The following is a 25580-nucleotide window of genomic DNA, read 5'->3' on the forward strand; positions in this document are numbered from 1 at the left end:
AAAAAGTAAATAGTGTGAACAAGGGCAGCAATTAAAAACTGAAAGTATATATCCTTCAGAAGTATTCATTCAAAGCTGCAGTTATAAATTTATTCACATTTATTTAATCCTGATCATTTTCTGAATTAAAGAACATCCATGGTTAGATTCATACTGAAATATTGTGGAATCCACTTCTTGGTGCCTTTGAAGCCTAAAGTTTGTGAAAGGAAATTACAGGCAGCCCCTGTCTCAAGGGTTGTGTTCCCGGGATGTATGTAAACTGATTTTTCCACAAGTCAGAAACAAAATTTAAATGAGGGTTGATTAAAATGAATGTTTATTTATTGTCTTCCTGTGTAGTTACAATAGTACAAAATTACAGTGTCCTACATCCAAGGGCTAGTTTTGAAGCGAAATGAACCTGGCCAGGTGACTGGTGTTACAGTGGAAGAGCATTTTGGGGATAGTGATTGTAGCTCCATAAATGTTAAGGTAGACAAAAACTGCTGGAGTAACTCAGCGGGTCAGACAGCATTTCTGGAGAGAAGGAATGGGTGACGTTTCGGGTCAAGACCCTCCTTCAGTCTGAAGACGGGTCTCAACCCGGAACGTCACCCATTCCTTCTCTCCAAAGATGCTGCCTGACCTGCTGAGTTACTCCAACATTTTTTGCCTACCTTCGATTTATACCAGCATCTGCAGCTTTTTTCCTATCCATAAATTTTAGGACTATTTTGAATAGAGAAGGCTGAGCCTTGTGAGAAGGTACTAAATTGGAGTACAGCCAACTACAACATTGTTTGGCCAGAGCTTGGGAGGGTACACTGGGTGCAGTCGTTATTGAGCAAGTCCGCATTTGACATGTGGGAGTCCTTTAAAGGCCAGTTGATTGAAGTTCAGAACCGGCATGTTTCAGTAAGAGGGGGGACAACAACAACTATGGCAAAGTAAGGGAACTTGATGACCAAAGGGAGGACTGTGAGATCAGTGTAGAGAATACTAATATGCAACTGCAGTTTGGTATTAAGGAGGATGTGTGGGGGCTCTTAAAGAGCATTATGGTGGATAAATCACCAGGGTGGGGCAAGAGGAGATGGCAAGAGCCTTGACAAAGACGTTTACTTTTTCTCAAACCATACCTAATGGACATTACCTAATATTGTTCCTTTACTTAAGTGCAGGGAGAATGAAGGGAATTCAGTGGTAGGGAAGCTATTGGAGAGGATTCTTTTGGATAGGATTTACTCCCATTTGGAAGAGAATTGGTTCATTTGGGACAGTCAGCATGGTTTTGTACACAGCAGGTTGTGCCTTACCAATGATCACATTTTTTTGTGGAGGTGATGAAGGTGATTGATGAGGGGACAAGGTGGATGCTGTCTAGGTGGATGTTAGCAAGGCATTTGATAAAGTCCTCCAGGGTAGGCCGATTCAGAAGATTAAGATGCACGGGAAAGTTGGTCGTATGGATTCAGAGCTGGCTTATCACTAGAAGACAGAGTGTTGCGTTGGAAGGACAATCTACATGCTAGAGGTCTGTGACCAGTGGAGTTCCACAGGGATATGTGCTGGGACCTCTGCTGTTTATGATATATATAAATGACTTAGATATAAAGATGGGTTGGTTAGGTTTATTATTGCCATGTGCACTGAGGTAAAGTGAAAAGTTGTGTTTTGTATGCAATCCAATCAATTCAGATAATACTACACAGAAATACAATCAAGCTAAACTCATGTACAATGGGAAGAACCAAGGCTGTACATAACATAGCTCTCAGCATTGTAGCGCACTTGTTCCAGAGACAAAGGTCGATGATTGTAATGGGGTCAAGGTGATCAAACAGTACCATAGCATATGAAAGGACCAGAGGCCTGACAAAAGGGGGTAATAAACTGAATCTGTTCTTCAGTTACATCACCAGCTATTACCTATTAATTCCAAGTGATAATGGTAATTCCTACCACAAGTAAACCCGCCTTACCAGCTATCCAAGAAAAGAAATTAAATATTCAAAGCTATTCAGAATATCTTAAATTCTTCAAAAACTAAAATAAGGACACTATAAAACAATATATTCAAATCAACTTAATGAAATTTAAAACAAAAATGACCTTAAATGCTGAGAGATCAGTTTCCCCTGTACCACAGGTGATCAGCTGTGCATTAGTTTGGGTCTGCCTTCATGCAAGCTCCAGAATTTAGCACAACAAAAGGCATAAAGGGCAGCAGTTGTAACCAGAGCTGCTTTTTTTGTTTAGTAAGTTTGCATTTGACATCAAAATTGCTGGGGTTGCAGACTCTGAGGAAGGTTGTCAAAGTAAATAGTCAGTAATACATCAGCTACAGAAATGGACAGAGAAGTTTGGAGTTTAATCTCAGTGAGAGGTGTACACTTGGGAGGTTGAATGCAAGGAGAAAATAGAATATTAATGCATGACCCTTAATAGCATTGATATGCAGAGGGACCTTGGGATCCAAGTCCATAACTCCCTGAAAGTGGAAACACAAGTAGATAGTGGTAAAAAAAGGTATATGATATGCTTGCTTTCATAGGTCAGGGCATTGACTACAATAGTAAGGAAGTCATGAAGCAGTTTTAAAGGACTTTGTTTTGGCCGCATTTGGAGTATTGCCTACAGTTCTGGTCGTCCCATTAAAGGAAAGATATGGCAGTTTTGGAAAGGGTGCAGAGGTGGTTTATCAATATGATGCCTGGATTAGGTAGTATTAGCTACAGGGAGAAGTTGGACGGATCGTTTTCTCTTGAATGCAGGGAAACCCGATAGACTTGTATAAGATTATGAGTGGCATAGATATTAATCTATGGTGAAAAGTGGCATTAACATTGCTTCATAACCTATTTTACAAATGTCAATAAAAGCAATTGCTTTACCAGTTTCCAAAGAAAGCCTCTTAAGCGGCCTTCGACTGCGAACCAACAGCTCCCATCTTGTAGACAATAGCTTCGGAATACTGCAATACTGCAAGGACTTGCATGTAAACAGGATTGTTGCTAGACTGGTTGTTTTTTTGCATTACCTATTACCTCTATTCCATACTGTGTTGTGCAGATGGGAGCAGAATATTACAAGTGTATAAGTCTGGTGACAAGGCTAAACTTGTGGCGGCAGATGAAGATTAGTGGGGGGAAAGCAAGAGATGAGAGCAGAAATAGGGCTGGGGAAAAGAGCAAATATCAAAGACATTCAATGTTAAAATTATTGGCTTTGACTGCAGGCAACAGCTCCTCCTTTCAGAATCATTCTTGGGCAGAGATCAGCTGACTTCAGAGTGTCGAATGCCACTGAATCAGCCCTCTGTCGATGGACTCATGTGTGAGCAGCTGGATGCTGTGGATGAGGGCTGTGTCCAGCATAATTAGCCCCTCCCTGTTTAGCACATACTTTTGTTTTTTACCCACTACATTTAGAGTTTGCCAGACCAAATCACATTTTGGCTCATTTAAGTGATTTACACCATTGTGATGTGCATTTTCCTAAAGCACATCTATATGTACCACTTAAAAGATTAAGTAGGGAGGATATCAATTCTGAGGAACAAGTAGTTAGAAAAAGGAAAAACAATGACATAACACGAAAATCAAAAAGGACCATCATAACTAAACATAACATCAGCTTGCAATTCAATGCTCCAGTGCAACGTTCAAAATTGTCACCACTGCACTTCCCTCATAATGCATTTCCAAACTCTTGATTCTGCATCCACTCTCTAAAAGAGGAACTCAGGGTTTAAAGTAAAAATATCTTCAGATCGCAAACACGGATGGCTTGTGATGTGTAATTTCCAAATAGAGTCAGAGTCACACAGCGTGGAGACAAACCCTTCGGCCCAACTTGCCCACACTGACTAACATGCTCCATCTACACTAGTCTCACCTACATGCGTTTGGCCCATATCCCTCTCAACTTATCTTCTCCATGCACCCATCAAAAGATTTCTTAAAAATTGCAATAGTATCTGCCTCAACTACCTCCTCCAGCAGCTTATTCTACACTCACCACCCTTTGTGTAAAAAACGTTATCCCTCAGGTTCCTATCAAATCTTTCTCCACTCACCTTAAACCCATGTCTGGTTCTAACCCACTAATCTGGGCAAAAGACTTCATTTACCCAATCTATTCCTCTCATCCTCCTGTGTTCCAATGAATAAAGTCATATCTTGCCTGCTCAACCTCTTCCTCTAGCTCAAGCCCTCAAGTCCTGCAAACATCTTCATAAATCTTCTCTGCACCCTTTACAGCTTAACATCTTTCCTGTAACATGGTGACCAAACCCAAACACAAAGATCTAAATGTAGCCTCACCAATGTCTATGGAATTGTAACACGACCTCCCAACTTCTATACTCACTCAGTATTGTGTTTAGAAATGTTACAAAGTCTGATGTCTCCCAAGACAGTGTGCAGATCAAGACAAAGTGAGAAGTGTATGAGTGAACGAGAGGAACTACATAGAAAAGAACATCAATAAAATACTAACTTAGAACAATCCAAGAATATACATTTATGAATGTTTAAAAAGGTAGAATGCAAGTTAACTTGATAAAAATGAGCACCAGTCAATTCTGGAGGAATACAAGCTTAAAAAAAAATTAACTTTGTACTTTTATCTTTGTTGACCCCAGACAAGATTACTGCACAAAGATCTGGTATCTATGTTGTTTAATATGGAGTTACTCACAATGGTGCAATAAATATTTACGAGAATGAAACCCAAAGTTATGGTTGTGATAAACAGGGAAAGATTCAACAAGGCTTTCTCAGAGACAAGGGGGCTGAGGGAAACTTCACAAAAGTTTTCAGATATCAAGGGGCTGATAGGGTACACAAATATACCTCCACACGGACAGTCAAGAACTACTGGCCACTCATTTGTAACAATAAATTCAACAACTAATTAATTATATTTCTTAACCAAGAAAATGGTTATTACATGTGGAAACAAGTTTCTTGTTATGTTGAGGCAAATACCATAAGTGCTTTGAAGGATACGAAAGAAAAGTCAATGAAAAAGATTATGTGAAGTCAGAGATGATCAGAAATAATGTCAACAAGCCAAGCTGGATGGTTTGTTTCTGTACTGAAATTTTACTAATATAATGATAATCGCATTGATGATATTAACACAGATGGTGCAGAGCATTCAACACGTGCTAAATTGTGCAAAGTAATACAAATACTGATCAATATAGAAGATGCAGATCTACCACTAACATCTGCCAAATGTTTTAGAAAAAGAAAAATGTAAACAGTAAACAGCAAGTTTTTTGTTAATTGACAAAATAATGCTCCATCATTTATATTTTGCAAAACAATCCCACACAAGAAACGTGGCTGCCAAGTCTATCTACATTATCTCCACCCGACCCCTCTTTCCTTTAATATTGGAAAGGAGACGAGTTCAGGCCCATTTCCCTACATTCTGTTACTGTCCCCATCAATCCAACAGACAGCTGGAGAGACAATGGTAGTTTTGGGTAGCAATGGAAATTGGTGAACCCTTTTGAATGGACAAAAAAAAAGTTTTTGGTGCCTCTCTGAAACTACAATTATTTGCTTTGCCCAGTATAAGACAGATACAAAATATATTGGAAACTTACCTATGTCACTTAATCTGCCCTTCTCTCTTTAGGTGGCTCAATTGAAAAACCTAGAACTTTAAATTTGTGGCTTATGCTAGAACACATTATGTGGATTTTGGTCAGTGTTTCTTGACATATAGCCAAGCACAACAGATTCCAAATATCAGGAAAATGTACATCACATTTTACAATAATGATCCCAACTTCAAATTGTTTAACATTCAAGACTTTCTTACCTGAGTAAACCTTCGTACTAAACAGGTCTTTCCTACACCAGCATTTCCAATCAAGACAATTTTAAATAGGTAGTCATAATCTTCCATACTCATTTACACACCTGGAAGAGGACATAAAAAGTTATTACAGTCAACCAATGTTTGAAGTGAGTTTAAATCCCTGTCATAAATGAAAATAATCAAGCAGGAATGATGGTGACATTCTGACAGATGATTTTCCATAGATTAAAGCTTGAGTAAATGAAGAGAGGAATGAACACAAATGAATATGAGGTAATGAGGGGAATGAATGTCTGATAAACGTAGGCATGCTAATGAACTTTACAACATTTAAAAGGCATGTGATTACCAGCATCATTATTTTTGCTGCATATCAAGGTAAAATTTCATATTGCCTTCTGACAGAGAAACACAGAAGGTTCAATTATAATTTCAGTTACAAGTACTCATTTTTGAAAAATGCAAGTAGTAAACAGTAAGAAATTGGCTGAATCTTGAAAATATTCTATTTACTAATTTTCATTGGAGTATCGTGTGGTACACATACATTAATTATTTTTAAACGTCATTCTCTGCCCATGGGAATATACTGTACCAAAATATCTCAATTTACACCACCTTTTCAATTTACTCGATATTACTCAAAACATTTTCCAGGAAAGCATTCCTTTTGGTAAGAGGAATTTCCAAGTCACATAAGCTGATTACTGTGTTAGTTGACTGGGCAATAACAATAAAAAGAGTTTACAGCATGGCACAGAATTTTAATGACAGGTATGTCTATTAATCTAGTTCCCCATATTTAAAATCAGAATTCAGGAAGACACCAGCAGGGAGACAGAATCAACAAGTACCTCAACATTTAAAAATATATATTTAGACTGGTTTTTAATGTTACTAGATGTAAATACAACACTTACTCATCTCTTATTATCTGTGACCCAAATTGCACATTATTCCAGCTCCAGAGATAAAAGAAAAACAATTCATAATCATGAATCCAAGATCCACGTTTCCACAGAGTCAAGCCAACAGCTTGGCATGTTGAATAAAAGATATTGAATTCCAAACTGCATTCCTAAATGGTATTTATTTTTACAAAGTCAAACAGAATGATTGTCGTGGAAAAAGAGTGCAATACTGAGATTGGATCTATTAGTCAGTGACCATCCCTGCTGAGCCAGAGGAGCTCTGCACTGCAATAATCACCCGCATACATTACCTAGTTGTAGGAACCTCTCACCCCAGTAATGAATTGTTGTAACAAACTTGTACTTTAGAAACTACTTTGTCCCATTTCCAAAATGGAACCCAGTCTACAAAGGCAAAGTCTGTGACTTATGTTGCTGGATAACAGACACTTTAGAGATTGAGCACAGGTTTTTAAACAAATGAACAATAATTGAAATAGAGCAGAGACAAAAGATTTGATTTCTAGTATACAAAAGCAGTGGAGGAAAAGACAACCAAGTTTGTTTACAAAAATCACTTTTTAATCAGTTGACTAAATTATGCAATTTTTAGATGAAGAATTCTGTAAATATACTAACACTCCAATACAATCCTGTTGAAACATTTTTGTGTTAGCGGATAAACTACATCTCTGATCTAATGGAAAGATAAAAATAGTTATGTAAAATGGAACACATTATTGGACAGTCTCAGAGGCAAAAACATCCTTAATACACACAAACACTGTTCAAAACAATTCTCAGCATGAGATCTGCTAGGCTGTACAATTCATTGGCAAGACCACAAATGGGAATTTTTGTGCAGTTCTGCTTACCAGCTATAGAAAATATGTAATTAAGCTGGAGAGGGGGCAGAGAAAATTCACAAAGATGTCACTGATATTGAAGGACTTGCATTATCAACATAGGGTAGAACTCTTCCTTCTGGAGCACAGAAGGCCAAGGAGTGACCAGAGGTTTATAAAATAACAAGGTGAATGGTCTTTTGACCAGGGCAGGGATGTCAACAACACACGTTTAAGGGAATTATTTAAAAAAGGGATCAGAGGTAACATTAACAGAGGTTGATGAGCATACAGAACAAGCTGCCAAATCAAGTGGTGCAGGCAAATAAAAATACAGCATTTAAAAGACAATACGACAGGTGCATGACTGCGAAAGGGTTATTAGGATACAAGCCAAACGAGACTGGGATAGAGTGGATGTGGAGAGGATGTTTCCACTAGTGGGAAAGTCTAGGACTAGAGGTCATAGCCTCAGAATTAAAGGACGTTCTTTTAAGATGGAGACATTTCTTTAGTCAGAGGGTGGTGAATCTGTGGAATTCTTTGCCACAGAAGGCTGTTGAGGCAAAGTCAGTGGATATATTTAAGGCAGAGATAGATTCTTGGTTGGTACAGGTGTCAGAGATTATGGGGAGAAGGCAGGAGAATGGGGTTAGGAGGAAGAGATAGATCAGCCATGATTGTATGGCAGAGTAGACTTGGTGGGTTGAATGGCCTAATTCTACTTCTATCACTTATGATGTTATGCGACTTGTTCCGATAGACACTTTAGTGGTGAAGGGCTTGTTTCCATGCTGCACAACTCTGTCTCTGATGCGAAGACAGCAGCTAGCCTTGGCTTCAAAGAGAAAAATGATAGTTATGGAGAAACAAAATGAAGCTTGACTGTTTTCCCACTGCACAGTGATGCACTGAGAATTTGGCTCTGGTTACAATTTTGCTCTTGGTGATGACAATGTGATGGTCTCCCTTCTATCCCCTATAAAACTGGTACCTAAAGGGCCTGTCCCACTTAGGCGATTTTTTAGGCGACTGTCAAAGTCGTAGCAGATCGCCAAAATTTTCTTTTACCCTACGACAATGCCGAGTTAGGTCGAGATTACACCGTCTTCTGAAACATTGCGAAATTCCCACGCTTATCAATGCTTCTCCGGCGTCCTAATTTTCACTGAAATCACTGACAAGTCGGTAATTACTTGAGTTTTGAAATATAACATCTTGCCCGGGTAACTTGAAAACCAAGCTTCACGGTAACAAGGCATAAACTGGATTGACTTCCAGTTTACTAATAGCAGTATTAAGAAATTTAATTTTAAAAGTGGTTAAATGGATTTTTGTGCAGAGTGTGGGCATTCTTTGAAAATTTTAAAAGTGATTAAATGGATTTTTGTGCGGAGTGTGGGCATTCTTTGAAAATGTACGGGAAATGCATATCTGGTTTCTGGGCTGCATATCTGGGTTGGGAGCCTACTTTAAATGTAATCGCTGATGGCCATAAACATCGCAAAATTCCCACGCTTACCTGACCGTCAAACTGTCGCCTCCAATCTACCCGTCAAATGTCCTGACAGTAAATAAATTGGTTAAACACAAGTATTTTATGGGATCTTCAAATGACTTTACTTAATTTAATATTACGTGCTTCTAAATGCATCTAAGACAACCTAGCAAACCCGAGTACAGCATGCGACAGCACCCGCAATAAGCAACGATACCTGGCGACAAGCCAGCTGTCGACGAGAAATTTAAAACCGGTTGATTTCTCAGCGACGCGCCGAGATCCACTACGATTTTTTGAAGACTCCTCACGATCATGCCCGCAACACCCCGGCGAACTGTCGGCAACAGCGTAGTCACCGGCAGTCACCTTAAAATCGCCTAAGTGGGGCAGGCCCTTAACTACAACATGGACCGAGCTCTGTAGTATGTGAAATTACCATATTTTACATTTTTAAAGTGCAAAATCAAATCATCTAATTTTACACAAATACTCCAAATTACACTAAATGTACCCAAGCTGCAACTTCAAATGTATGCCACAATGACTCTGAACTGCAATATACAAAACGAGACATTTTAAATGCATCAAAAAATTACTGCATAGGATTTTGAGTTTTAATGTAGCTTTTTTGGTTCGTAGTTTTAAAGCAGACCCATGGAGCGGACAAGATTTATCTCAGTACCAAGGAGATAGACATGCAATTGACATGTCAATAACTGACCAATTAAAAGAAAACAAGGGCTCTATGAACAAAATGTATAAACAGCACACCAAGTGTAACATATATACTGTTATGAAAATGAAAAAAAAAATTGCAATTGCAGAAAGAAATATAGTAAATTTAAACTGAAAGTGACAAAGTCAGGATTTTAATTAAATTCACTACCTCAGTTTTCAGAAAAGGAAGTATCTGGAGACTGCTAGTCAGAGATATTAAAACACAAGTTACAGTGCTACGGTTCTCAATTATTTAATGCAAAGAGACAAGCAGTGGAAAACTGCCATTTTGATACACCTGGGTGCAATCAAAAATTACCTTCAAGACACCTCTGCACTTACGAAATTGGGGCATCTCCTCTAAACTGTAATAAAAGTAAAAAATAACTGGAGATGAATACTGTGCAGCATTGCATTTTCAAAAATGAAAATTAAACCTTCAAAAGATACAAGAGTTAATGAAAGATAAAGCAAATGATAATGGGCAAAATTGCCCCATTAAAAAATGGGACTAATATATAATAAATTATGGAGTTTTTTTTTAATTCAGTGGAGAAATAGGATAGAATTTCACCTGCCTTAGGGAATCCAAGTACATCAAAAAGGGTACGAACATAACAGACTTAATACTGGTTTTGCACAAGTGGTAATGAAGTGCACTATTTTAGGACATCAGTTTAGTTTATTGTCACATGTACTGATGTGCAGTGAAAAGCTTTTGTTGCGTGCTATCCAGTCAGCGGAAAGACAATACATTATTACAATCGAGCCATTTACAGTGAATAAATACAAGGGAATAATGTTTAGTGCAAGGTAAAACCAGTAAAGTCCAATCAAAGATAGTTCGAGGGACATCAATGAGGTATATAGTAGTTCAGGACTGTGTTCTGCTTGTGGTAGGATGATTCAGTTGCTTGATAACAGCTGGGAAGAAATTGTCCCTGGATCTGGAGTGTGCAATTTCACACTTCTATATCTTTTGCCCGATGACAGAGGGAAGAAGATAGTGGCCAGGGTGCAACTCGTCCTGGCCAAGGCAGTGTGGGGTATAAATAGAGTCAATGGAGGGGAGGTTGGTTTGTGTGATGGCCTGGGCTGCGTCCAGAATTCACTGCAATTTCTTGCGGTCTTGGGTGGAGCTGTTCCCAAACCAAGCTATGATGCATCCTGAACAATACATTAACTGTTCCATCCTTGACGAAATGCAAGGTGAAATAAAGTTAACCATAATTTTCCTGATTATTTTAGATTTAGAAATTTGGGCCTTTCCATTTGAGCATTCTATAACCAGTTCTATAATCCAATAAGCAAGGGAGAAACAAACGTGTTAGCTGTAGACATGTCAGTAAATATCAATTGTGTACATTTGTTAGCATCCATCAGGGAAAGAGTTATGCATTGCCTGGACGAACAATAGTGGATAGGAGAATGACAACAATGAATATTATTGCTGACCCAACTTTGATTGGTATGACCTGCAAGATGAATGGGGTGACTACATCAATCTGGATTTGCACAAGCTTTTGGATAAGGTTCTATAAATCAGTAAGGTGCCACAAATTCCACACAGTGTGGGTCTGTAATTGGTTTTGGAAGCCAGGTGCTGAATAGGGACAAATAATCCATTCTCCGATTGGCAGTATTCAATGGCATTCATGGTGGCTCCGTACACGAGCCTCATCATTTGATCAGATAATATTAAGAAGCGGTCAGTAAACTGCAAAGAAATATTCACTGAAGATTGGGCAAAACACTGATAAATGGAGCTCAATTTGAGGCACAATCTCATTGACAGGTTCAGAAAATGACAATTAAGACCAAGTGAAACAGATAAAAAGGTGTTCTACTGAAATCTACCACCAAGATTATAAAACGGATACAAAAATAAATAGAAAAATCAGAGAGGCATACTGTGTGGAGACAGGCCCTTCTGCCTACCTTGCCCATGCTGACCAACATGCACCATCCCTCAAAACCTGCCCTATCCATGTACCAGTCTAATTGCTTCTTAACATTGTGATAGCCACTAAACTATCTCCGGCAGCTCATTCCATACACCCACCAACCTCTCCCTATAGCTCAGACGGTTGAGTCCTGGCAACATCCTTGTAAGTCTTCTCTGCACCCTTTCCAGCTTGACATCTTTCCTACAACATGGTGCCCAGAACTGAACACAATACTAAACACGGCATCACCAACGTCTTATATAATGGAATGTTGGCATTTATTTCAGGGAGATGGAATTCAAGTACAGCCCAGACTTCCAGCTGGAGCAATGCATTCCATTTAGGGCACCAAAATCAGTAAAGAAATATTGGAAGGATGGATTACAGTTACCCGTGCTTGAAGAACTAAATTATAAAGTGACAGTGCACAAGACGGGTTGATTTTTCTTTCTTGAGAAGGAATCGGATCAAGGCGCTTCAAATAATGAACAAGATACAAGGGAATACCTTCCTCTGGTTTGGGGAATCCTTCAGGGAAAATCATTAAATTAGACAGCTTCTATTTTGGGATGAAGACAAAGTAAAGGCAATCTCACACAAAAGGAAAGGGAAAGTCTGGATCTCTTCTCAGCAAAATATTAAATCAATTGAAATGCAAGGTTAAGATCAATAGGCTTTTATTAATCATGGGCATTAGAGAATATGGATAAGAAACTTCCTACCCGTGTGTTACAACACAATTAGAATTTGACATGTCATGAGATTATGAAAAACTGTGTTTAGTGTGTATCACAACCTAAAATATTGGCATGGGTGTGGGATATAAACCACAATCTCCACCCACGTGCCATGATCTCAACAGCCCTTCTTAATATTGATTTGTGGCATGAGAGCTGATCTGTTTTGTCAATGCTCAATGACTGGTAGTAAACAGGGCTTCCTGTTAACATGGAGACACAAAAGACAGCAGATGTTAGAATCTTTAACAAAATACAAAATGTTGGTGGAACCCAGCAGGTCAGACTGCATCTGGGGACGGAATGGACATGTGATTTTTTGAGACGGACCCTTCTTTAGGCTCAGATTCTCAACATTTCATGAAGTGGGCAGTTGAAACTTCTAGGGGGAGCGAAGATCTGACCTCCAAGGAAGGGAGTGTCCAAATTAGATACTGCTTTGAGTAAAGGTATCGGATGTAGGTGGGGACTGTATTGGGCTAGAGAAAAGCAAAATTATATAATTGAAATGTTGAAACAGGTTCAATGCCCCAGTTAATAAGCGAATGAGCATATAGATTTAAAGGGATTAGTTGTGCAAACTCTCAATCGCCAAAATGTGAAATGCTGCATACTGGACAAATATTAAACAATAAATGTAAAAAATATAGTACAAGCCTCAATAACCTAAAACAAACTAATTTCTCAATTGGTTATGGCTAGCACAATTGTTGATGGGATACACAGATAAGACAACGCAGAGTGGAACTTGGTTGTGTTCACATATACTTGGTGCCCTTGTCCACGATAGTTGTAGATTTTAGAGATGCTTTAAGTCAGCCTTGGTGACACCAGATCTCATGTAAGGTACAACTGTAGCTTGGATACATTGTAACCTAGTGCACTGTTTGTAGTGGTCAATCAGAGTGAAAAATATTATTGTTCAACCAGGAGTTAATGTTTTTCTTCAACCAACAATGACACTGGTCCTGCTGGTACCATAAGTGACTTGGTCAATGCAAATAAACTTGGTTTGTGTCAGTACAAAGAATGACTTAAAGTCAATTATTTAGCTTTCATTTTATTGTCTCATCCTTTGTTTTGCATATCTCCAAGTCTTCATTGCAAAAACAACTGTTAAATGTGGGAGAGTTGTAATTAGGGCAGCTATGACATTGTCCATAAATCAGTAAGATCATTTCATTAAGCAATACCTAACCAGTTACCCCATAATTTATATCACAATACCAACAACATATCAACATTATGATGTAATAAATACAATCTAAACAGGATAAATGTAGTATTGAAAGTGAACCTACATATTTGCATCAGAATTGAACTAATTAAAGTGGTAATTCAATATAGTTTCCTTTGATTGTTTATTGTCTTCATATTATTTTGCATAACAGAAAGTACTGCTTCATAAGAGAACTTTTGAAGAAAGGCACAGAATCTCCTGCAATAGGAAACATCTGGAAATTCACAACACAAAAGATACTCGGGCAACAAATAAAGTATTTCTGTTTTAAATTACATTATAAAAATCCAAGGACATTCACTGAGAGAGAACTGCTGCCAATACCCATGAAGCTTTGCAGGATGCTGCACTCTGAGCAGCATATTCTTTGTTATATAGGCAGGGAGTGTCATCAGTAATTAATGGACCTCTTGGGTCACCATTGTAACCATTTACCATTAAAGCAGGAGTTTAATGACTGTTCTAAGTAGCCATGATGCTCACTATAACTTCAAAATCACTTTACATCTTCATCATTCATTTCTACTATCAGTAAATTTGTTCATTTATTTTTTCTTTCTCTCTTTAATGCTATCTTTTTGGGTGTTCACATCATTAGACTTCCTAATATTTACAGTCAATATTGTAACTGCTCTCTCAATGCTACAGAGATCTAATTAGCACTATTAGAAATGTTTTGTTTACAGATAGTTTAGAGATACAGTATGGAAACGGGATCTACCCCCATCTCTCTACCCCAAATGCAGGTGATCCCATTCTTCACGATGGTAGACCCTCGTGCACAAACACATAAGATAAGGACAAAAACCTTGCAACTATATTCAGACTGAAGCATCAAGTGAATGATCCACTTCTTGGCAGCACAGCGCTGCAGCTGCTAAATCCACTGCCTCACTGCTCCAACGACCTGGGCTCAACCCAAAATTCCCCACCGTCTGTGCAGAGCCCGCACATACTCCCCACGACCGCATGGGACCCTTCTGGAGCTCCAGCCCCCTCAGTTTCCAAAGACATGCTGGCGGGCAGGCTAATCGGGAACTGCAAATTGTCCTAGCATGTAAATGAGTGGAAAAATCCCAGGGGAGGATAGAAAAGGTAATACTGCAAATTGGTAGAAATATAATAGTGTAATGATGCAAATTGGTGCCAAACAGCCAATATAGACTTAGTGGACCAAAGGACCCGTTTCTGTGCTGTATGACCACATGTCACGTTGGTCTCCTCCAAAGGCCTCCCATTACAGCGGCCAGTTTGATTCATTGAATGTCATCTCAAGCAGCAGCTGAGAGCATTGGATACATGCAATCTGACAACTACCCAACTATAGTTCTGAGAAACCATGCTGAATTGTTTGTATAGGTTCTTCATTCAATAAAGAAAAGGTGGAACAATATAGTGTGACACAATATACATCATGTCATAGGATTCTTGATAAATTTCACCCAGTTGAAAGTTACTGCCTTCAATAAATGGATATTCTGTTTTTCATTCTGTCATATTACTTGCTTATACATGGAGCAAACAAAGGAATATATACACACAATTGCTGATTTATGGGTCATTTATTATGGATCCTGAAAAATTGATGCACCTAGAGTTTCTTTTGGTTCCGTTTCAGTCATTCATGAACTGATCCAAAAATTTGAAGCCTTACGAACACATATTTCCTCAAGAACCCCGTACAGGATTTGTACTTTCTGGAAACTTTCAGTGTTTATACAAATTAACTTTCATTCTACATATGTTTTCTCTTCATATTTCTTCAAGTCAAATTTATTACATTCACACTTTTAAAATTAAATGACAATTCCAATAAAACAAATTAGCATTTCTTTGGATTTGTCAATCAAGTGTCACACCCACTAGCTGGGCACTACTCAAGAGTATTGGGAGTAATGAAAAAGATTTTTAATCTTGTTGCGAAACAATGGTAATTGCAGTTCCAAAGTACATTTGCACGTGGAACACATCCTGAAGTCAGAGTGACAAAGTCCCCAACAGCAGACAGGTCACACAACCAATGATGTATAATCAGGAATCCTTCTACCCGTCCTTCAAGAGCATAAATTCAGAAATTAACTCTTCCTTCCAGTTGATTAGGAATCCATCACTCAAAATACTTTTGATCATGGAACAAAAATCCTATTCTCACCAGTGTACTAGTCATGGAGTCAGTGTGGAAACAGGCCCTTCAGCCCAACTCGTCCAACAATGCCCCAGCTACACAAAGATTAAACGATGGGATCGTCCCAGCCTCAACTACCTCCTCTGGCAGCTTATTCCATATACCCCCCACCCTTTGCTTGAAAAAGCTACCCCTCGGATTTCCTATTAAATCTTTTCCCCTTCAACTTGAGCCCATGTCCTCTGGTCCTCAATTCCCCTACTCTGGGCAAGAGACTGTGCATCTACCCAATCTATTCCTTTCATGATTTTGTACACCTCTATAAGATCACCCCTCATCCTTCTGTGCTCCATGGAATAGAGACCCAGCCTACTCAACCTCTCCCTATAGTTCACGCCCTTTACTCCTGGCAAAATCCTCGTAAATTTTTACTGAACCCTTTCAAGCTTGACAATACTTTTCCTATAACGTGGTGCCCAGAACCAAACACAATATTCTCAATGCGGTCTTACCAACATCTTATACAACTGCAACATGACCTCCCAACTTCTATACTCAATACTCTGGCTGATGAAGGTCAAAGTGCCAAAAGCGTTTTTGGCCACCTTACCTATCTGCGACTCGACCTTCAAGGAATCATGCACCCGTACTCCTGGAGGCCTACCATTAACTGTGTAGGTCCTGCCCTTGTTCAATGTCCCAAAAGGCAAAACCTCTCACTTCTCTGTATTAAATTCCATCAAACATTCCTCCACCCACCTGGCCAATCGATCCAGATCCTGCTGCAATCTTTCACAACCATCTTCACTCTCTGCAAAACCACTCACTTTTATATCACCAGCAAACTTGCTAATCTTGCCCTGCATGTTCTCATCCAAATCATTGATGTATTTGACAAACAGTCAAGGGCCCAGCACCGAACCCAGAGGCACACCACTAGTCACAGGTACTGTAACTAAAACAACATTCCCCATGTTCTGAGGAACACAAAATCCAGAAATCTGTATCCTCTATTATCCAGGACCCAATCAGATTGTTAACAAATAAATTCATCATTTATTGTCCAATTTTAATATGTGGCCATCAATCTTGGAGACACTGCAGTCAGATTCTCCTCGATTGCAGGTCCATTGCCCAAGTTAGATTTATTTTTAAGTCAATGCACTTAACCCAATGCCAATTAATTGTGCAATAGGTTCACTCCAGTATTGCTTAACTGAGTTTTATCAATGGCATTTTTCCCTGGAGTTTCAGAGGCTAAAAGGAGACTTATGTTCTACAAATTCATGTGGGGCATGGATAAAGGCATAGATAAAGTCATAGTCCACCCAAGGAAGGAGAGTCTAAAACTAAATGGCATAATTTTAAGGCGTGAAGGGAAAGATATAAAGGGGAACCCCAAGTGGCAACTTTGACAGAGGATGGTGGTGTGTGGAACGAGCTGCCAAAGCTGATGACAGATATAGCACAGGTAGAGTTGGCCAGCATGGATGAGTTGGGCCAAAGAGCCTGTTTCCACAATGTACAACTCCAAAAGAGCTGAAGGGTCTTGACCCAAAATGTTCTCCAAAAATATTGCCTGACCCCACTGAGTTACTCCAGCACTTTGGCTTTTTTTGTAAGCCAGCATTTCCAGTTCCTTGTGTCACCCCACTTTTCACCAGAGATGCAGGTTTCCCTGAATATTGTGCTTTATTATGATCATTGCTATATATTTTTTTAAATCAGTGCCCCGTTCCTGCCTTCTCCCCATACCCCCTGACACCGCTATCATTAAGAGCTCTATCTAGCTCTCTCTTGAAAGCATCCAGAGAATTGGCCTCCACTGCCTTCTGAGGCAGAGAATTCCACAGATTTACAAATCTCTGACTGAAAAAGATTTTCCTCATCTCCGTTCTAAATGGCCTACCCCTTATTCTTAAACTGTGGCCCCTGGTTCTGGACTCCCCCAACATTGGGAACATGTTTCCTGCCTCTGTCGTGTCCAATCCCTTAATAATCTTACATGTTTCAATAAGATCCCCTCTCATCCTTCAAAATTCCAGTGTATACAAGCCTAGTCGCTCCAGTCTTTCAACATACGACAGACCCGCCATTCCAGGAATTAACCTAGTGAACCTACGCTGCACTCCCTAAATAGCAAGAATGTCCTTCCTCAAATTTGGAGACCAAAACTGCACACAGTACTCCAGGTGCGGTCTCACTAGGGCCCTGTACAACTACAGAAAGATCAAAGCAGTCTAGATATGGAAACAACACCTGAAGAGACAAGTTATATTTACTTGTTCTCTCTCAGTTGACCAGTTAACAGGCATTTCATAAACTAGATGTCAGACCAAGCTAATTCCTTTTGGAGTTATTTAAAGGACTGAGACTCAAGAATTAGAAATATAGATAGATCACATTGGATTAGTATTACACATACCCAAGTTGCCACTAACATCTTCCCAATCATCAAATACCATGTCAAGCTTAAGCAGGTCAGTCTTCAAACATTAAATTGGGAGGATTCATTTATAAAAAACACAAATCAGAATTATATTTCATCTATTTACCATAAAATGGCTAGGCAAAGTGTCAGGAACAAGAATTAGTAGAATATTGTCTGTGCAACCTCGTGTTACTTAAACGATAGGCATTATTTTACTTTATATTAAAAAAAGGCAGACTGCTTTTAACCATTGTTCATTGCTCCCAGAAATGCACTGATTCATGAGGCAGAAAACATAACTACTTGTATAAGGAGCTCTTCTTTTTTTTTTTTTAGTGGTAGTCATATTGCATGATTTAAAACCTTAAAAAAGTCTCAAGGATTCATAGCACTACAAACCAAAGATACTAGAGGAACAAGATGGACCACTCTTGAAATTTAGGGCCGAGTGGTCTATCTTGTTCCTCTAGTATCTTTGCTACAAGCCACCCAACAGCTAATTACCAATTAATATTTCACAATAGGAGCAGCAATTTTATGTAGTCAGATACACAAACCAAGACAGTCACATGCTTAATTAATCACAAGCTTACTGATGCACTGATTAGACACTTAATGTCACCTTCCATTCAACAACCTAAAATAAAAAATCCACTATTGTTTACCACACAGGCTATCATTTCATCTATCACATTTCTGTTGGTCCTCTGATGACACATTCAAAACTGGTCCCCAAGACTATCTTCACCAATGGTATTTGCATCTGCTAGAAAAATATTTTTCCTATTTTCCATTAAAAATACAAGCCTTCCCTGGGTTTATGAATACCAACTTATGGAAGACCTGTTCAGAGAAAAAAGCTCCCAAAAAAATATTAAGTTTGAAAGTCCGACATAGAAACATATCTCTTCACGTCTCTCCATTTGTAATTGTTCTTCCTTATTTGTGCATTTGATGCCATTCATTGTAATACAATTGCGCTACGGTTACCATATGAAGTGCTTTGTGTTTATTTTCCTGCTTATGGACAAAATTGACTTACAGATGTCTACAAAAATAGAACCCATTCGTTACCCAGGGACAACCTCTATCAACCACACCCTGCAGGTTCCAGCAATGCAAACTGATAACTGCCAAAAGGATAAAATTGTGACTTCATCCTGACAAGGACTGATGCTTTAATTTATAAAAGTACACACTATTATTATTTTCTTGCTGTTTAGCAATAATGTTATATCATGGGAGGTTAGTGTAGGAAAGTAACTGCAGATGCTGGTACAAATCGAAGGTATTTATTCACAAAATGCTGGAGTAACTCAGCAGGTCAGGCAGCATCTCAGTAGAGAAGGAATGGGTGACGTTTCAGGTCAAGACCCTTCTTCAGACTGATGTCAGGGGGGCGGGACAAAGGAAGGAAACAGGAAGATAGAGGGAGAACTGGGAAGGGGGAGGGGAAGAGAGGGACAGAGGAATAATCTAAAGTTGGAGAAGTTAATGTTCATACCGCTGGGCTGCAAGCTGCCCAAGCGAAATAGGAGGTGCTGTTCCTCCAATTTCCAGTGGCACTGGAGGAGGCCCATGACAGAAATGTCGGACTGGGAGTGGGAGGTGAAGTGCTCGGCCACTGGGAGATCACGTTGGTTAAGGCGGACTGAGCAAAGGTGTTGAGCGAAACGATCGGCGACTCTGCATTTAGTTTTGCCGATGTAAAGAAGTTGACATCTAGAGCAGCGGATACAATAGATGAGGTTGGAGGAGGTGAACCTCTGTCTCACCTGGAAAGACTGTTTGCGTCCTTGGATGGAGTTGAGGGGGGAGGTAAAGAGACAGGTGTTGCATCTCCTGCGGTTGCAGGGAAAAGTGCCTGGGGATGGGGTGGTTTGGGTTGGAGGGAACGGTCTCTGCTGAACGTAGAAAGGGGAGGGGATGGGAAGATGTGGCCAGATGTGGTCCCGTTGGAGGTGATGGAAATGTTGGAGGATGATTTGTTGGATATGGTGGCTGATGGGGTGGAAGGCGAGAACGAGGGGGATTCTGTCCTTGTTACGAATGGGGGGAGGGGGAGCAAGAGCGGAGCTGTGGGATATAGAAGAGGCCCTAGTGAGAGCCTCATCTACAATGGAAGAGGGGAAGCCCCGTTTCCTGAAGAATGAGGTCATCTCTGATCCCTAGTGTGAAACACCTCATCCCCGGCGCAGATGCGGCGTAGACGGAGGAATTGGGAGTAGGGGATAGACTTTTTACAGGAGACAGGGTGGGAAGAAGTGTGGTCCAGATAGCTGTGCGAGTCAGTGGGTTTATAGTAGACAGTCACTAGTCTGTCTCCTGTGATGGAGATGGCGAGGTCCAGAAACGGTAGGGAGATGTCAGACATAGAGGTTAAATATCATCCATTCAAAATATGTTGTATAGGTTATCTTTAGACGTCTTAGTTGATTAGTTTTGCAATTCAACAAGATATCGCACATCCTCTTCACATCTGTATTGTACAGTGCCCTCCTTAATATTTGGGACAAAGACCCATCATTTATTTATTTGCCTCTGTACTCCACAATTTCAGATTTGTAATTTAAAAAAAAAAATTAAATCACATGTGGTTAAAGTGCACATTGACTGACTTTAATAAAGGCCATTTTTATACATTTTGTAGGAATTTCTACACCATGTAGAAATTATAGCAGTGATGAAACATAGTCCCCCCATAAACCCATGCCCTCAAGTTCTTGATTCCCCGCCCTAGGAAAAAGATTCATTCACCCCATCTACTCCCCTCGTGATTTTACACATCTCTATTAAATCACCTGTTCGTCTCCTCCCCTCCAAGGAGAAAAGTTGTCGCCAGGCGGAAGAGGGCTCTTTCCGAGCCAGCTGCCTACCCCTTTTCCGGGGTTACGTCCGCCCCCGGGTGATGTTAGAGGGACTATGCACTGTCCACGGGCTCCCTGGCGGATTTCTGGGACCGATGGGCACTGCAGGGGATTGGATGCATCCTGGATAGGGATTGTAATATAGTTGTATAATAGTTTCATTTGGTATATTTGTTAGTATTGTATTTTAGTCGTTGGTTCTGTTTTGTTTTATTTTATTGTGAATATTGTTTTTAAATAATTGAATATATTTTTTGATTAAAATAAAAAGGAGAAAAGTTACAGCCTCTTTCGACAACTCAATCCTCAGTCTGAAGGGTCTGGACCTGAAACGTCACCCATTTCTTCTCTCCAGAGATGCTGCCTGTCCCGCTGAGTTACTCCAGTATTTTGTGTCTATCTTCGGTTTAAACCAGCATCTGCAGTTCCTTCCTACTCAATCCCCTTAAATGCTGGCAAAACCTTGTAAATCTTTTTTGCACACCTCTCAACTTAACTGCATTTTTCCTATAGCAGGGTGACCAAAATCAAACACAATACTCCAAGTATGGCCTCACCAGCATCTCGTACAACTGCAACACAACATCCCAACTTCGATACTCAATTCCCTGTGTGATGAAGGCCAGTATGCCAAAAGCTTTCTTCACCACCTAACACCACTTTTAGGGAACTATTTACAGAGCTGATGAATATCAATGGCACAATTATTTTGCAAGAAGCACCCACTAAATCAAATACAGAAGTGATCGATGAACAACAAAAGGCTTTGTACAATGTATTTAGTGTCCAGCATCTCTGCATTTAGATGGCAAGTTAACAAGAGGTGGGTCCTTAAGTGATTTTTGAAGGAAGGGAGATTTATGATGAGGATGGTTGAGATAACCATTTCCCAAATATGAAGACTCAAATAGTTGCACACACACACTTTGGACGAGCGAAAGTTAGTAGATTAAAGGAGAAAGGACAACGGTTATACTTTTGTTTGAGAAAAAGGAACCCGATGACAAAGTCCAATACTATTCTGACTATTATTACAACAGAGGCAACCACCATCAGATGTCATCTACAGTGACTGTATGCCTAGCTTTAGTTTTGATTATCTGTGGCAACTGCACCATACAGATTTTAACCTTATCACACCAAATTCAACATTCTACTTTCTTGCTACAATAAAAAAAGATCTCATGCATAAGTTTGATGATAAAAAGTACCATATTTACCATTGCAATTAAATTTGCTGCTTCAATACAAATTGTTCCATTTTCACTTGAGCACTCCACACATTTTGGCAAATCTAAGCTTCAGACTCAAATTGACCATTGTTAAATAATCCTAACTCTACCTTTGAGCAATATTGACATTAAAGTTTTAATTGTACAAAATGCAATATATATTTAGATCAAAGTCTGTGAAAAGAAAGTAAGTCAACAGTTCCATTTCAAGCAGAACTCATTCCATCAATAAGTGTTAAAATTTGGATAACACTCCCTCTGTGCCTGGATTTCAAATCAGTCTGGTATTTCATATGATCCAGTTGTTGCTCAATATTCCAAAAGAACATTCCACAACATTGCACTACAGTAACGTATACAGAGTTAAAAATAAGGCATTAAATTTATCTGCTCCATTTGAGTTGGTTCTTAAACCAACACTTTACTGTTTTGCAAAGTTTATATCAGAGACAAAAAATAAATAAGGCAGGCTGAAAAACTGTGTGGTAAACACAACTTCAAATCTAATCGAGTGGACCCAGTCATATTAAAAAGCCCCAATTCTTTAAAACCCGAATGGAAACAGCTAACGAATGTACAAGTCACATTCTGCTCTCATGTATTATTTTATACTGCGTTACAAGGTTTTAAGTTGAGGATTGATCCTTTAAAAAAAAAAAAATTATGCTGCTTGAAATTATATAAGAAAAGCTTTGTCAGCTATGAATTGTATTCAAGCACAAACTGAGGCAAATCGCTTCAACCAGAATTTAATTAACAGATATCCGTCATTCCGCACACCATCCACGAAGGAATTTACACACTTATAATATGTTATGTCCTCAGAATGAGTACACCGCACAAAATAGTGATGCTCTTTCCAATGCGTGAAAATAAAGTATGTGAAAATCCTCGATCACTTGTTTCTTCCTTCCCCAAATAGAGTGCAACATAAATATTTATTTGCCCTTTGGAAAAAAAAGTTGCAAATTAAAAAAATCAGTTTAAAAACAAGCGAACTATTGTACAGTATAAATCACAACTTTGCTAAAATTGAACGTGCTACAAATAGCAAAACTAAAATATTTAACGACGAATCATATTTTTCACTTATATGGAAACTAAAAATAGCCTTTAAGTCCTTTAGATACAATGAGCCATGATGCTGTAAATCAAACAACCCAATAGCAATGATGCCAATATTAAATACACACAAATGACCAATATAAAATCACTGGGGAAACCGCGACCACTTCAGAACGATTTCCATGAATTCTGTTGGAAGTGGGAGAAAACACAAGCATACCAATGAAGGAAAGGAGTCGATCATTGCACAAAATAAAACACTTTGGGATGAAAACTTACTTGCTTCGGGGTTTTTTTCTTCTTCCCTTGTCGTTGGCGTGTGAAAGGTGGAGTTAGTGTGTGTTTGCGAGTACAGCAGTCATGTCATGCCCTGCTCTTGACTCAGTCTCCAGCGCTGTACCGCAGGACGCTACATTGCACAATGCACCCACTTTATCCCAGCTTTAACCATGACGTAATTTCTTTCAGACCGGAAACGGGTGCTCGGAATCCAACCGTGGAGTCTGTCGGGATTTGTAGTCATTCTCCTTATGCGCGCGTGCGCACCGCCTACCTGCTCTCACAAGCCCCTTTGTCTTCCAGGAGTTCTGAGGGCTTTTGGAAGTGGGGTAGGCATTTGCGTGACTTACACTTGTTCTGACAAGCAAAAATCATGCGTGGAATCACTGACTTTTTCTTCGTATTTTTTTCTCCTGGAATAATTAAGTTTTGCACGTCGTCGCCATCTGCAATCACAGAATGCAGAAACAAGGAATGCTGGGTTTGCCAAAAACAAAAATGCACAGTGCTGGAGTAACTCAGCTGGTCAGGCAACATTTCTGGAGAACAAATATAGGTGACATTTAGGTTCGGGACCCTTATTTAGATTTACATACACAGACTTACTTACCCTTCATATTATCTAAATTATGAAGCTCAGACAGTAGGTGTGAATAGGAGCGTCAACGACAATGTATATCAAACCAAAACAATTAACTCTACCTTCATGCCTGCTTGGGAATAAGGCAGTTTAGTCAGGTAAGGGAGTCCTGGTGGAGTTTCTCTTAAAATACCAGAAATACTCAGCTTGAATTGCTAATTATAGAAATATCACCATAAAATGTAATTCTGCAGATGCTACAAAATCTGAGGTAAAAACTGAAATGCTGGAAATACTTAGAATGTTTCCCAAATAGATGGTGAGTGACTAAGAATAGTTTAAATGTGAAATTTTGCAGGGTCATGCTTCGTAAAGGCTTCAAATCTTTAAGTGCATACAATCACAACAACCTGACTGCGGGCGAGGACAGCGGGAGAAGGGAAAGACATTGTGGCCTTCCATCACAGTGAGGAGAGGACTGGAGGAGACTCACTGTGATGGATGTTTCTTTGATGGATGTTTCTTTTTTTGTGTGTTTTTGGGGTTGGGTAATTTGAATGCCTATTTAATGCTTTTATTGTTGGACTGTGTTTTTGGAGGTTTTGGGGTTGTGTAATTTGAATGCATATTTAATGCTTTTATTGTTGGGCTGTGTTTTGGGGGGTTTTGGGGTTGTGTAATTTGAATGCCTATTTAATGCTTTTATTGTTGGACTGTGTTTTGGGGGTTTTTTGGGGTTGTGTAATTTTAATGCTTATTTAATGCTTTTATTGTTGGACTGTGGGTGACTGAATTTCGTCCAATATTGGATGACAAATAAAGCTATCTTGAATCTTGAATCATTACCCTCTGTTCAGAAACCAATGATCTGATGGGTTGCAGAGAGGCCTCTACGAAGCATAACACTGCAAACCTCCACGTGTAATCCAAGCACATCAACCCTACATGCAGGAAAACAATTCGAGGGAGGTGGTTTGGTTCATTGAATATTATAATCATTAATTCAGAGACATGTCAAGTAGACATTGAAACATTAACTCGCGCACAGATTACCTGAGTTTCTCAGAACTTAGCCCCTAAATGGGCATAATACAAGATCTAAAATGCTTGACAGACAAAGCAGGGAATAAATACTGTAGCTTTGTTGCGGCTTTTTGTGTGATCCTGTGAAAGGATCGTTTATAGATCTTGTTTTTGAACATTGTGTAAACTTTGTGGAGAAATTTCTACAAAAATTGAATATAATTTTCTGTCTCTAAATATGCTGCCTGCATTGATAATTAT

At 39.3% G+C, this 25580-nt stretch overlaps 1 protein-coding gene across 1 annotated transcript in view; it reads right to left on the bottom strand.

Annotated features, from left to right (window-relative positions):
- The window catches only part of rab30 (RAB30, member RAS oncogene family), a 48957-nt gene extending 25083 nt beyond the window's left edge, over window positions 1-23874 (bottom strand). Inside the window, exons 1-2 of the mRNA XM_078402645.1 lie at window positions 23717-23874; window positions 5821-5921 (exon numbers count right to left, since the gene is read on the bottom strand). Of these exons, the coding sequence (XP_078258771.1) occupies window positions 5821-5913 (93 nt within the window). The 5' untranslated portion in view covers window positions 5914-5921; window positions 23717-23874. The remainder of the gene's footprint in view (window positions 1-5820; window positions 5922-23716) is intronic.
- Between the last annotated feature and the right edge of the window lie 1706 nt (window positions 23875-25580).

Source organism: Rhinoraja longicauda, chromosome 7 (genome assembly GCF_053455715.1).
Source record: "Rhinoraja longicauda isolate Sanriku21f chromosome 7, sRhiLon1.1, whole genome shotgun sequence".
Lineage (NCBI taxonomy): Eukaryota > Metazoa > Chordata > Chondrichthyes > Rajiformes > Arhynchobatidae > Rhinoraja > Rhinoraja longicauda.